Source organism: Elephantulus edwardii, unplaced genomic scaffold (genome assembly GCF_000299155.1).
Source record: "Elephantulus edwardii isolate Elephantulus edwardi_28Jun2011 unplaced genomic scaffold, EleEdw1.0 scaffold00006, whole genome shotgun sequence".
In the NCBI taxonomy this organism is placed as follows: Eukaryota; Metazoa; Chordata; class Mammalia; order Macroscelidea; family Macroscelididae; genus Elephantulus; species Elephantulus edwardii.
In genome coordinates this window covers 31,289,891-31,304,216 of record NW_006399756.1, presented here as the reverse complement: position 1 = coordinate 31,304,216, position 14,326 = coordinate 31,289,891, and the positions used below count along the sequence as shown (strand labels likewise).

At 44.1% G+C, this 14,326-nt stretch overlaps 1 protein-coding gene across 1 annotated transcript in view; it reads left to right on the top strand.

The window, feature by feature from the left end:
* ABCC2 (ATP-binding cassette, sub-family C (CFTR/MRP), member 2) overlaps positions 1-11,399 on the top strand; it is a 66,116-nt gene extending 54,717 nt beyond the window's left edge. Inside the window, exons 26-32 of the mRNA XM_006880036.1 lie at positions 159-285; positions 3,002-3,103; positions 3,509-3,652; positions 5,030-5,188; positions 6,910-7,076; positions 9,827-10,021; positions 11,270-11,399. Coding sequence (XP_006880098.1) covers positions 159-285; positions 3,002-3,103; positions 3,509-3,652; positions 5,030-5,188; positions 6,910-7,076; positions 9,827-10,021; positions 11,270-11,399 — 1,024 coding nt within the window. The remainder of the gene's footprint in view (positions 1-158; positions 286-3,001; positions 3,104-3,508; positions 3,653-5,029; positions 5,189-6,909; positions 7,077-9,826; positions 10,022-11,269) is intronic.
* Positions 11,400-14,326: the final 2,927 nt, after the last annotated feature.

Genomic DNA, 14,326 nt, shown 5'->3' with positions numbered 1-14,326 from the left:
GTTTGAAACAAACTGTGAATAGGAAACACCAAAAATTTTTTAAAATAGAGAAAAAAACCAAACAACTCAAGGCCTTTGAGAAGGTTCTGTGAATGTCCACACTGCTGGCTAAGGGAAGATCAGTGACGCCCCTCTCTCTCTCGCTCTCTTTCCCACAGGTGGCTGGCATTTCGCCTGGAATTGGTTGGAAACCTAATTGTCTTCTTCTCATCTTTGCTGATGGTTATTTACAAATCTACTCTAAGCGGGGACATTGTGGGCTTTGTTTTGTCCAATGCACTTAATGTGAGTCTAATGTGCTTATGGGAGTTCTTCTGTATTTATTGTCAAATTGAATCCGGAGTATGCAACAGAGTCCATACTCTCGATTCATTTTCTAGATCTAGAGGAAGTGGGGACACTGTAGTTCAGATCCTGGCTCCATCTCTTATTAATTTTGAACTTGTGGACACGTTCCTTAGCCTTTCTAAAAAAAATGTATCAGCAGCATCGGGGAGATGGGCATATGTTTTCTGTTCTGAGGATTTAAAACCATTTCAAAAGGTTCTGTTAAATACTTCCTTGCCTCTTTGGCTTATGATTGTCAAACAACTCAAAGCAAATTCAGACTGCCCTCAAGTCAGTTCCAGCTCACGGGGTCCCATCAGCAGCTTTCTGAGGTTATACAGTGCAGTGGGATGCGATTGCCCAGCGTTCTCCTTTGAGCTGCTGGTGGATTCAAACTGAAGGAGATGCAGAGCCTTGGGTTAGCACCACAGCTGGTGAACTCGACCACCAGAGATCCTCTTGTCAAAACATAAATAGATTACTTCTCCAGAATGCAGCAGTGACCAAGAAGTCTTGAAAAAAATGACTTCCTTGTTTGTTTTCCTTAGAGAAAAGAATAATTGGAGCTAATTTTAATTTTTAAAAAAAATAATATCTGATGAAGTTCTTTAAATTTTTTAAAAAAATTTTTTTTTATTTTAGTGTGTGTGTGTGTGTGTGTGTGTGTGTGTGTGTACTGTCAGATCAGATCTGACTGGTACAGGAGGAGATTGTTTCTCCTTCTCCAGCAGAGCATCTGGTGGATTTGAACCGTGTACCTCTGGGATTGCAGTACACCTTCTTGCCACTAGGCCACCAGAGCTCGCTTGATGAAGTTCTTGTAAGGCGCCTCGCTGCAGCACCCCAGGATGACAAGGGGAAATGTTAGACATTATATTATTATTTCTTAGCATCTAAGACCGTGAGCAATATCATAATCAATTTTCAGTGTCCAATGAAGGAATAATCTTGGGTCATCTGAACATTTTTCATGGCATCCTTTAGAATGAATATAGTTTATAGAACTGCAACTGGGGTTTATATGGTCCAATCTTATTCAACACCATCTTCAGAAAAGTTAATAAGGTAATCATTCCAGGACACTCAAAGGGACTCAGTCATCCACCAGAGGCACTAGCTTCCTTCTGCTACTGTTACGGCAGACATGCAAGATTCTAAACACTCAGCCTATGCTGGAGATCCACAAAGTTCTTTATTAAGCACGTGGGTGAAAACATCAGCTATTACTTAAATCATTCTAACTCCGAGGAAAAGCAAAGATGGGGTTTATAAACAGAGATTGGGCAGGGGAATTACACAGAGTTTATTGCGGTTGGCAGTTGAGATGTCTTCATATTCAGGAGTTGTTATTGTTTCTGACTTCTCATGGGTGGTCCAGGCCCTCAGCCAGGTGCAGAGGAAGTGGTAACCAAGCTGGGTCTGCTTGTACTAGAACATAAGGCTTAGTAAAACATGTTATTGCCAAAGTTATTGAGGCACACATTTCTTTAAATGGCTGTCAGAACAAAATGACTTCTCTAAGGCTTAATGTATAAACTGCTTCTACACTACTGTGTCCTCACCACCACCTTATTTCTAGGATGACAAGCCTAGGATAGAGGATACTGTAAGTCAAGATTGAACCAAAACAGTAACATTCTAATATCAACAACTACATGTGCATCTAACTGTATAGAGTAGTTCTTCTTAGTCTTCACAGTCTATCCTCTGAATTCTATGTATTTTTTTTCTTCTGATGAGCAACAAAATTCTGTGCATATGCACGAAGTGCTCAGTGAGTCCTTCCTGAAAGGAGCTTGTATCCTAATGATACACAGATTGTCTGGTGTCTAGACTGGCCCAGATCGTGACAATCTACTTACCTAGTGGTTTAGAAATATGTTTGCAATAGCAGGAAGACTTTCTGGAGCTAATTGTGGTTGGGTACTATCTTGTCCACACTGACTCATAACAATCCTATGTAAAACAGAGCAAAATTCTGTCTAGTCCTTTGCCATTCTTATAGGCTCAGCTATATGTAAGTCCATGGTTGCTGTCACTATACCAGTCCATCTCATTGAATATCTTCCTCTCCTTCGCTGACCTGCTTTTCCAAGGATGATGTGGGTTTTTTTGTTTGTTTGTTTCTTTGTTTCTTTGTTTCTGATGAGGCTAAAATAAGTCAAGGTTTCAGGTGGATATGCTCACTTTGAGGGCTGGGACGGCTAATCAGTCAAACTAATGTCAGGTGAAAACAGAGAGAGGAGGTGGCCTTTGTAAGATCCTATGTCTGCTTCTATGTTCTTCCCAACTTGGAGAATGCAACCCTCTACTAGCTCCACAAACGCTAAGTTTAGAGGGAGGAGATCTGAGTTTTTGTCCCATTTCACTAATTCCTAACCTCTCAGCCCTAGCTTTGGTTCCAGACCTTTCTAAGCTCACATAGTGCTTCATATGAGCCCCACACAACTGAGCACTGATTAATCTACAGCCATTTGGTGCACTCGTCTTAAATCCTTTCCCAAGGAGACAAGAATTGTTTAACGTTTCCCCTTAATATCTCATAGAGCCCAACCTTGTGCTAGGTGCAAAGCAGGAACTAGATTGACCTGTGATATTTGACTAGTTGGGTTGGTGTCTGAGCCCAAGGTAAACGAACATCTTCTGATTTATTTGTTTGTTTGTTCATTTGCAGATCACACAAACTCTGAATTGGTTAGTGAGGATGACATCAGAGATGGAAACCAACATTGTGGCTGTTGAGAGAATAAATGAGTACATAAAAGTAGAAAATGAGGTGAGGAAGAATTTAGGAGAACTCAATGAGAAGACCCCTCCCACACCCTAATAAAAGATGCAATTCTTTCAATAGAGTATCTTCACTTTGTCCAGAGATTTCATATCTAGTTATAAAGACTTCCCCAGAGTTTCCTTTGCTCCAAACTCAAAGGACAAAAAGTTCATTAAATTAGGAAATGGGTTGGAAGAAGTCAGGTCTTGAAAGTTAAAATTGTTGCTTCATTCTGGAGCAAGCTCATGTGATAAGAACTCTTGAAATTGAATATAGTAGAAGCCTTCTAGAAAGCACATATGGTCTTCAGTCAGTATAGAAGTTCCTAGGACTGCCCTTATCCTGTGCTGTGACATGAGTTCTAGGGGGACTGCTTGGCAGAGTTGTCTATTCCTCTTTTCTCCTTGCCAGGCACCCTGGGTGACAGATAAGCGACCTCCAGCAGGATGGCCCAGCAAAGGAGAGATCCAGTTTCACAACTATGAAGTGCGCTATCGGCCTGAGCTGGACCTAGTTCTGAAAGGAATCACTTGTGACATCAAGAGCATGGAGAAGGTAGGTGGAGTTGCACCCAGGTGGAAGTCGTTGTGAAGGAGATCCAAGGACATGGACACAGAGGTGATAACCAGAAGGACTCTGGCCTTGATCAGCATGTGAGAGTCAGAGCACAGGACCGTGGCCAGGAGCAGGATATGAACAAGGGACAAGAGAGACTTACTGTATGTAGCTGTAATGGACTTCCTGCTCTGCCCATCCCTCCTTCTGCACTGTCAACAGAACTTGTGTCCTGTAAGGACCATGGTATGTGAGAGGAAGTCAAGGAGGAAACCAGGAGCTCCAGGCTTCAGAGAAGGATTTGCGGGAAACAGCTGTGTGTGGGGTTGTCCGTTGGAGAATGGCCTGGTTCCTCTCCTGGGCTGTGAAGTCCTACACCTTCCTGTGACACTCTTATTCTCTGACCACCTAAGGTCTGATATAGACCAAAGAGTCCAGGGAGGGATGTTGAAATGCTGATCAAATTCTGGCTCTCAGCTAACTGCAAATCTGATTTCCTTTTTCTCCTCATGCCTAAACAAGTGGGTTTTTTAAAAAAATTCATAATTTCCAGTAATAATTAGAACAACAGCTGCTAAGATGTCTGTTTCCAACACTCACTGAGTTCTCAGCAAACAACTAAGAGTGAAGGGTGGGAGGACCATTTTTTGCACCCTGACATTTAAGCTCTTTTTTTCCTCCACCAAAACTGAAGTTTGTTTTCCATCTTCAGGATGAAGTAGCCATAGATCCTCAGTTGAATCTAAGATTGAACCTTCCTTATGCCAAATTGTTTTACAGAAGAACGTGGCTGGCTGGTCCAGGCAGAATGCCTCTGACCAGGCTGGTGGATCAATGGCTCCCAGACTTTGGGATTTCTTAGATTTCTAGAATTTTTAAATGTGAGGTGAGGGACCAGAACAACAGGGGGCTACCAAATCTTAACCTACTGAAGACTACAGAAGCAAAAGATGCCACCTGCTGTCAGTACGAAGGCTGCTTCGTACCCCAAAAGTAGAAAATGTATACTCAGAAACAAAACAACATAATTATATAGAATTTGGAGGTTTTTTCCAAGTTTAAACAACTAGAATTTTAATTTTTTTAATATCACATTCCATGGCAGTACTTTCTAGAAAACGGCATAAATCTATTTTAGAAATCCAGATTTGCTCAGCATAGATTGAGTGGCTAAGGAGAAAAGAAACAACCCTAACACCTTTTCTACTGAGTGTTTTTAATCAGGAAGGAGCTTTGGATTTTGTTAGAATTTGTTTTTAAAAGGTGCACTAGCCAATCACTGTCTCTTATTATCTGTGACTCTGAATGCCCCCAACCTAAATGCCTTTTCCTCCCATTCAAAATTGTGTTGAATTACTAAACAAACTGTATTTGCAGATTGGCGTGGTGGGCAGGACAGGAGCTGGGAAATCATCGCTTACAAACTGCCTGTTCAGGATCCTGGAGGCTGCAGGAGGCCAGATCACCATCGATGGGTTGGATATAGCTTCCATTGGGCTCCACGACCTCCGAGAGAAACTGACCATCATCCCCCAGGTGAACTCTGAACCTTATTTCAGGCACCTGCAGTGGGTGTTCTGCGGAATACATTGGCGTTTTTTTCTTGGTGTAGGCTCAATTCCCACTATCATTTTAAAAAAATCTTTTTAATTTATTACTAATTTCAATGAAAATTTACAGAGACTTTGGATTTCCATTCATTCATTGTTGCACTTTTCTCCCCTCTCAACCCTCACCCCTACCCAATGTCGTTTTTGATGTTCACTGAAAGATACTGAAGCTAAGACGCCTCTTTTCTATGACTTTAAAAAAAGGCTTTGCATGCTTGGTAATGTGCTTTTGTGACTGCCACTGTCTAACCAGTAGGTGGCAGTAACACAGCAGAAGTGAAATAGATGCTTATTTAGCATTTCTATACTCCTCTACTGTTTGCAAGACCTTTGCAATCAGCATTAGCAGTTTTGCTGCTGAAGCTTGAAGCCATTAAGTTTTATACTACCCATTGATGTTCCTAAAAGATAGCCAGGAAGCTCTGGTGGCCTATTCCACTGCTAATCCAAAGACAGTGCCTCTCTGGCATTCAAATTCACCAGTGGCTCGTAGGGAGAAAGATGGGCAGTGTCTCCCTTGTTGAAAACTCAGTGCAGAGTAGGCCCTAAGTTGCTTCTGACTTGAAGGTATTGAGTTTGAGTATCTGGGGAAAGATATCGATTGCTATAGAGCCAGTTCAGGGTCAGTAACCTAGTAGGAGGGAGCGCTGGTGGCCTAGTGGCAAGAAGCGGTGCTGCAATCCCAAAGGCACGCAGTTCGAGGCCACCAGCTGCTCTGTGGTAGAAGGATGGGCCATCACCTCCCGTATGATTCACAGCCTCTGAAAAGCCACCAGATGGTCAGCTGTGACCAGGTCCGAATCTATTGTACACAGCAAGCAAGCAGCCTAGTAGGATCATAAAGCTATAATCTTCACAACAGCACACAGCCCATCTTTCACCCACAGAGCACCTGGGGGTTTGAACTACCAACATTCTGATTAGCAGCTGAGCACTGACCCACGATGCCATGAAGAATCCTCAGCTAAAACCAGCCAAACTACCCACCTGCCTCGAGTGAATCCCACTTCTCAGCAACCTCCTTGAAGCTTCCAAGGTTATAAATCTTTGTGGAAGAAGATTGCCCATTTCTCCCTCACAGAGCAACTGGTGAATTTGAACCACTAGCCTTTTGGAGAACAGCTTAATACGTTGCCCACTCTGTCACCAGGGCTCTTTCAGCTAAACTATAAGGGAGGAAATTTGCTACAGGTTTCTATCCCCAAATGGAATGCTTAGGGGGTGCGTTAGCTGGAAGAGCTTCTCTTGGTTTCTTCTGTGGGCTCTTAAGAAACAGGATCTCTGATGGAGGCTTCTCAGCTCGCACCATCCCCAGGCAGCTTTCCTTCTCAGGCCTGTCCCAGCGTTACTTCACTATCTCAGTCTGGTCCTGGCTAGATTTCTCCTGGTTCTAAGCAACCTAGGGCACTCTGGTGGCCTAATGTTAAAGAGCTGTGCTGTCAACACAAAAGCATATGGTTCCAGTTCCCTAAATGCTCCATGAAAGGATGGGCTGTCTTGTCTTATGCGATTTACAGCCTCTGAAGACCTGCTGGAGGGTCAGCTATGAACTGGCTCTGACTCGATGGCGCACAGCGACAACTTGAGCAAACACTCGTTCCTCTTCTGACGCCAGCCTTGGTAACCCCCTTCTCCCTTCACTTGCAGGACCCCGTCCTCTTCTCCGGAACCTTGAGGATGAATCTGGACCCTTTCAACAGCTACTCAGATGAGGAGATTTGGAAGGCCCTGGAGCTGGCTCACCTGAAGTCCTTTGTGTCCGGTCTGCAGCTTGGGTTGTCCCATGAAGTGACAGAGGCTGGTGACAATCTGAGGTAATGTTTCATGACCTATGTCCCCTGCAGGCAGTGAGGGGATATCAGGGGAGCACTCTTCGTATTTTTTGTGCCAGGAGATACCTGTTGTTATTGTTGTTATATGTCATCAAGTCACCTGTGACTCATAATAACCCTATGTACAACAGCCCTAAAACCTGCTCCATCCCTTGCCAATCTTATTGTCTCTGACACCTACCCCCATTACCCCGGGCACTGGATCAATCCATCTCATCCAGGGTCTTCCTCTCTTGCACTGTCCCTCCATCCTCCCAAGCATGATGTCCCTCTCCAAGGACTGGTCCCTCCTTGCAACATGTCCAAAGTATGTCAGACGAATCTTCAGAATCCTTGCCTCCAAGGAGCAGCCTGGTCTGACCCTCTCTAGGATGAATTAAAACTATACAAGTCTATTCCCTAAAGTGTAGAATGAAACCACTACAGGCATAAAATGCGACAATAGGTATGAAAGTGTGTGATTCTCAAAGCCCTTTCTTTTCATACGTTCTTTATATGTTTACAATCAGCACCTTGTGACAATTTTGTCCCATGAGTTTACAGACCACATTGTTGTGGAGAATCCTAGAAATCAGGGGATCTAGACTTGGCTGGGCTCAGAATCTGGATTAAAATGATCTGAATGCTGAGTCCAACCCCCAGAGAGCCTGAGTCGATTGGTTGAGATGACAGGCTGGGGAATTTGAAAAGATCCCCAGGGGGGTTTATGGGCATCACGTTTGAGAACCACTGACCTGGAGGGTGTTGTTTCTGCAGTCTTTGGGGAGTGTTCAAACATGTTCATTAAGCACAGGGACTCTCCCTGAGTCATGGCTCTTTTTCCCTTTTGAAGACGTGTTTTTACACATCACACTCCTGGTGTTCACTGTATGCTTACATGTTGATTACAAAGTTATCCTGGCATTTTCCCTACATCAGTGTGGTTTTTACCCAGGTCTTTGACCAAAACCTTGGATGGCCTTCCTCCAGCTCTAGGTGTCACTCACAATGGTGGGCAGGGCACAGACCATTAGTAATTGGGGCTCAGGAAGAAAGGTAGAGCCGTAGCTCAATGAGTGGGGCAGCACTGCTGGCTTCACCTGGGAGCATGGCGCTCAGGCCCAGGCCTCATAATCAGAGTCTGCCCTGTTCCAAGAGATCTTGGAGATTCATGTACACATTGCCATGTAAGAAGCATTGTCTGGAGGGTTCTTTATAGTAGGCTGCACTCTAGGGAGCTTGAAAAGTCCCCAGTGCTCCATTGCACCCCAGGCCAATGGTCTCAGGGACCCAGATGAAGGTGTATGCTGTCCTCATTTGTGTTTTCTCTCAGCAACTAGGAACTAGTGGGTCTCAGGATCTTTGGGCTTGTGAAGAAGCCATGCAAACATTCAGTTAATCAGTCTGTACTGAACACCTACTGTGTGTCTGCCAGGCAAACGAGACAGGTGACAATTACAGTACCATGGAAGAGGCAGGCCTGGGGCAGGTAAGTTCAGGGATGCCAGTTGAGTGCCAGCTCGGGGTCCAGCTTCTTCGACACTTCTGATTTGTAAGGAAAAAGATCACCTCATACATCCCAGGTCTGTGCTGCTGGGGTAGATACCATTTGGGTGGCCCTGACAACAGGAGGAAACATTGACCTTGGTCTGTGCAGGGAGATCCTTATATGGTATTTCTGGTGCCTCCGTTTCAGATCTGGGGTTCAGAGTTGGTTTGAGGGGCTGAAACTTAGATGGGTGATAAGTCATACACCATCTGGAGAGAGTCAGCAGCTAAAAAGCCAAGCCGGTGTCTTGACACCAGCCACTGCCACAAAGTCCAGGGATCAAGTTCAGAGTCAGGGAAAGCTAAGTCAGTGGCTTTGCAGGATCTTGCTTCCTCATTACAGAGCAAAACTGGAAGTTCATACTGGGTGACTTCTCCTCTCCTGCAGAATTTTCCTTCCTGGGAATTACAGAGCCTCAGTCTAGCCACCCCCTGTTTAATTTAATGCCCTCTAATGGCCTCAGCAGGAAAGAACAATTAGTAAATTCTTGAGTTTTTCCTTCACATCATTTCCCAGAGCTTCTTTATGGAAGTAAGAGGTCCGGCCTTCATTAGGGGTTTTTAGCAAATTGAAGTCATTTGCATTTTACAAGCATATTCGAATTTCACATACATTGCATCTCACACTGAGACATCGAGTTCATTAGATAGCTTCATCTCTGATTGAGGCAGAGGCCTTAAACAAATAATTAGCCTTGAGACTAGAATTGCACATTAAAATAATGAATGCATTTGCAGAGGCCACTGAGAAATGCCACTAGGGCATTCTGGCACCACATCCTCTGCATTAATGTGTTTGGGTCAGATAATACTAACGTGAACGAGGTGCCATGAAAACTGTTGTGCTGTGTCTGAAGCTGATGTCCTAGATTGTCATTGTGATCATATGCAAAGCTCTCTTCCAAGGCCAGGGTTCCAAACTTCTTTGAATGTGAAAATCTCTTTGAGTGCTTATTTAAGATTCCCACACTTAGACCCTTTCCCTCTTTGATAGTGAGACCCAGTAATCTGAATATCTTATTAAGTGCCTCCAGTGAGTCTTCTAATTGGAAAAGTTTGGAAAGCGCTGCCCATGACAACAATAAAATGGAAGCAGCTAAGGCATTCTGGGGGATATTTAGGCAGAGGGGTTTGGAACATGGAAACAGACCCTGTCCACACTCAGTCCATAGGGCCTAATGCTTGATTTTCGCTCTGGGCTGTAGCATCGGGCAGCGGCAGCTCCTGTGCCTGGGCCGGGCCCTGCTTCGGAAATCCAAGATCCTGATCATGGACGAAGCTACCGCGGCGGTGGATCTGGAGACCGACCATCTCATTCAGGCGACCATCCGGTCCGAGTTCTCCCACTGCACGGTCATCACCATTGCCCACAGGCTGCACACCATCATGGACAGTGACAAGTGAGTGAAGGCTGGGCCGGGGCTCCGCAGACATGGTGTAACCCGGTCCGTGGTAACAGCGGTCAGCCACGAGCACCTCCCGGGGGGCGTGTTGTTGTTGTGACTCTGTGCACTGTTGCTACCTGGTCCTGCGCTATCTCCACAGTCACTAGCTTCAGTCACTGTCATTTCCCAGAAGAAACTGAGGTCTAGAGATGTCAAGTAATTTGTCTGAAATGTTATCAGAAGGTAATGATAGAAAGCTAATAAGGTTAAGGGAACTACTTTCAAGGTGAAATAGGAAACTGTGTGTGTTTAGTAACTGAGTAGAGTCTGTAGGTGGGGTCAGCAATTCACACACTCATGTGCTGGCTACACACCACCCCCTGGGAAGAGAAGTCTGGTGTTCTGCGTTAGAAAACTCAGGCATTAAGAACCCTGTGGAGCAAGGTCATATGCGAGGACACTGGGAGTCAGACGCAGCTTGATAGGAGCTGGCTTATTGTGAATGGGAAGGAGGAAGCGAAGCCACGAGTAGCCAGTGCTGGCCATATACACACAACCTTCCCAATTCTCCTGAGCCTTGGCTGCTGCTCCCATAGAAGGGCTACAAGTCTTGTATTTCTTCACTCTGATGTGTTGCAAGTCAAAATGAGGTGCTTCACTCATCTTAGGATCCCATTTAAAGAGGATGTTGTTGTGCACCACTGAGTCAGAATTGACTCTAAGCCAACCCTCCAGCAGGTGTCAGAGGCTGTAAACTGCAAAGAAGATTGCCCATCTTTCTCTCTTGGGAGCAGCTGGTAGATTTGAACCACGTGTCTTTGGGTTGGCAGTGCAGCTCTTTACCACTAAGCCATCAGAGCTCCTTTTTTAGAGAAGATTGTTGTTGTGTACTGTCAGGTTAGAACTGACCCACAGCTGAATTCCCAGTGGATTTTCAGAAGCAGTAAATTATGCAGGAGATGGCCCATTTTTCTCCCAAGGAGCAGCTGGTGGATTTGAACCACGTACCTTTGCATTGGCAGCACAGTTCCTTACCACTAAGCCACCTTCTCTTGTATGATTTACAAGCGGATCAGCCATGGGTCAGTTTCGACTCAATGGCACACAACAAGAAGCCACCAGGGCCCCCTTTGGAGAGGACAGGCCCCCTTTTTTCAGCTGGGAGTTGGGGTGGAGGGGAATATGGAACCTTCCTGGTAATTCTTAGAAATGCTGAGATTTGAGATGCTATTTTCTAAGTGTTTTCTTTCTTCTTTATTTCAGGGTAATGGTCCTAGACAATGGGAAGATTATAGAGTTTGGCAGCCCTGAAGAACTGTTGAAAAACTCTGGCCCTTTTTATTTTATGGCCAAAGAATCTGGCATTACAAATTCAAACAGCACAGCATTCTAAGAGCAAGTCTCAAGAGTTTGAGATGGACTTTAAGGATCATTCTTTACTTTTTGTGAAATATAACAATGTGTATAAAATGTTTATGTTCAAGAAAGTTAATACACACCCATGTACCCACCTCTGAGGTTAGGAAAATGAGTATTGCTCATTATGAAATGAGTCCTTTAGAAACGTTCCTTCTTGTGTCTACCTCCTTGCTACCCAACCATCCCAGAAAGAAACTTTATCTCAAATTCTGAGACTTATCCCTTTGTATTTTGTTTAAATTTATTGTCTTGGTATGTGTCCTTTAACAATGTATATTTGAAAAGATGTATGTAAATGTATTCATGCTGCATGTATTCTTGTATGACTTGATTATTTTGTTCACTCTCATGTTTGTGATTCATTCATGCCAATGTACATAGCCAGGGTTCATTCATTTTTAGCGCTGTATTTTCACACAAGGCATTGTAGGAATAGACCACAACTAAACCATCTTAATGTTGGTACCATTAGAGATCTTTCTAGTTGTGTTTTTATTTTTATTCTTCTTCTATTAGGAACAATGTTGTTATGCACCATTGACTCACCTGTGACTCATAGCGACCCTATGTACATACATCAGCTCTCAAGTGGCCCTATCCTGCGTCAATCTCATCATCTCCAATAGCCCTAATCCCATTGCTCCAGTCACTGAGTCAAACCATCTCATCCTGGGTCTTCCTCTCCTGCACTATTCATCCACACTTCTAAGCATGATATCCCTCTCCAAGGACTGATCTCTCCTGGCCACACACTCAAATATGTGAGACAGCTTCAAAATCCTTGCCTCCAAGGAGCGGCCTGGTTTCACCCTTTCCAGGATGGACCTGTTCGTTCTGGAAGTCCATGATGTGTACAACACTTCTCCAGCACAACTCAAAAACATCGATCCTCCTATCTTCCTTAGTCACTGTCCAGCACTCTGATGCTATAAATACTCTGGTTTGGATCTCTTGGGGTACAGAGTACAATCCAGGAATGGGGGACTGCATGTTTTTACTTGCACCTTACAAGCCAACCCAACTACCGTCACTGAGTCCATTCCAACTCGCGATGACCCCACAGGACAGGGCAGAAGTGCTCTCCTGGTCTCTAAGGCTAGAAATCTTCACAGAACCACACTGCCACATTTGCCTCCCAGACAGTGGCCAGTGGACACAATCAGTTGGCAAACAAGCACTTTAAGCACTGTGCCACCAGGGATCCTTCACGCACCTAGTAGGTAATGCAGAACTGAGAATGTCAATTTAAAAGACTTTTACCAACCTGATGAGCATGAGTTGACAGCTCATAGAGGTTTTAATTTGCATTTTCCCTCATAAATATCAACCTATGTTTGGAGCCACTGGAATGTTTTCTATTATGTCATTTTAAAAATAGTTTGTATGTGATGATGTCAGTACCTAAATTCTTTGCTATACGCTGTTTCTACTGATTCTAATTTGCTTGCATGCCTTGTAGTTTTTCTCTGTAAGTTGCTCACTCTCTTTAGACCTGTATCTGTGGGCATTCTTGGTGGCCTGAATTAAACTTGAGTTCTTCCTGAGATGGATTGTGAAAGCTTCTGCTGGTTACCTACTAGGCATCACCAAGACCCTATTTAAATAGAATCTACACTAAAGAATTTCAAATCATGCAGCTGGTCAACTTCAGACGACAAAATGCTTTGACATGAGGTTAGAGATAGGCAGGCTGCCCTGTTGTTTCGCACACTGCATTGTGGGTTTATATCTCATTCATTTGTAGTTGTAGCCTTTCAGATCCCAGATCTGTCAAAAGATCTTTATGTCCTCTATCTTGGGAGACCTTGACTTTATCTCTGTCTGATGTTGTTATGTGTCACTGAGTCAGAACCAACTCTGCTGGGTTTTCAGAGGCCATATATCAAGTGAATGGAGGAGATTGCCTCTTTTTCTTCTGCAGAGCAGCTGGTGGATTTGAACCACTTGCCCTTGGGTTGGTGGCACAACACTTTACCAGTCAGGTCACCAGAGCTCACTCTAGCTTCAGTATAGTCAACACAACCGGAGTTCAAGAGTCTCAAGTGCCAGAAGCCTTTCACTCTACATCTCAGGATTTGTGTCATTTTTGTTGCTGTGACTTGAGTGAAAATTTACAAAGTAAAATTGGCAATTTACTTCTACGGTTCTCAAATTTATTGTTCACAATGTGGACAACTGCCTATTTTCAGAAAGTTGGTTCTGCCTGGGTAGCCTAACGGGAAAGGAGTTGCACTGTCAACCCAAAGGCAGGTGGATGAAGTCCATCAGCTGCTTCTCAGGAGAAAGGTGGGCAGGCTCCTGTGTAATTTACAGCCTCTGAAAAGCCACTGTGTGTGGGGGGAGTCCACAATGAGTCAGTTCGAATTTGTTGGCATTAACAATCTGGTGGCAGAATGAGTTCTTCATGTGTGAACTCATCTTTAAAACTCTGAAGTGTTAAGGAATGAAAACCCATAATTTCTGTAACTATCACTAAAATAATAAAAATTAAACTGTCTGAGGTGGATAGTGGTATTATCCCTGCCTGAGGTGAGGAAATTGAAGCATTGCTAGTTGATAGTCACCAAACTGTGAAGGTGACAATGTGGTTCCAGAATGTGGCAAAGGACCTGAGAACTAGAAAGCCTGCAGGGCTAAATGTAAAAGCAAGGCCTATCAGGAACCTGGCAGCCTTCTCGGATAACCCCAATCTCTGGACTCCAGTTTCCAAGTATATAAGATTAAAGAGCTACATTAAATGATTGGTTTCTATTCCAGAATCTATCCGTTGTTAACTCATAGCTGACTTTTCTGGGCATTTTCAGAGAATGTCCATCTTTTCCCCATAGATCAGCTGGTGGATTCAAACCTCTCACCTTTGGGGTAGCAGAGCAAATGCTTACCACTAAACCACCAGAGTCT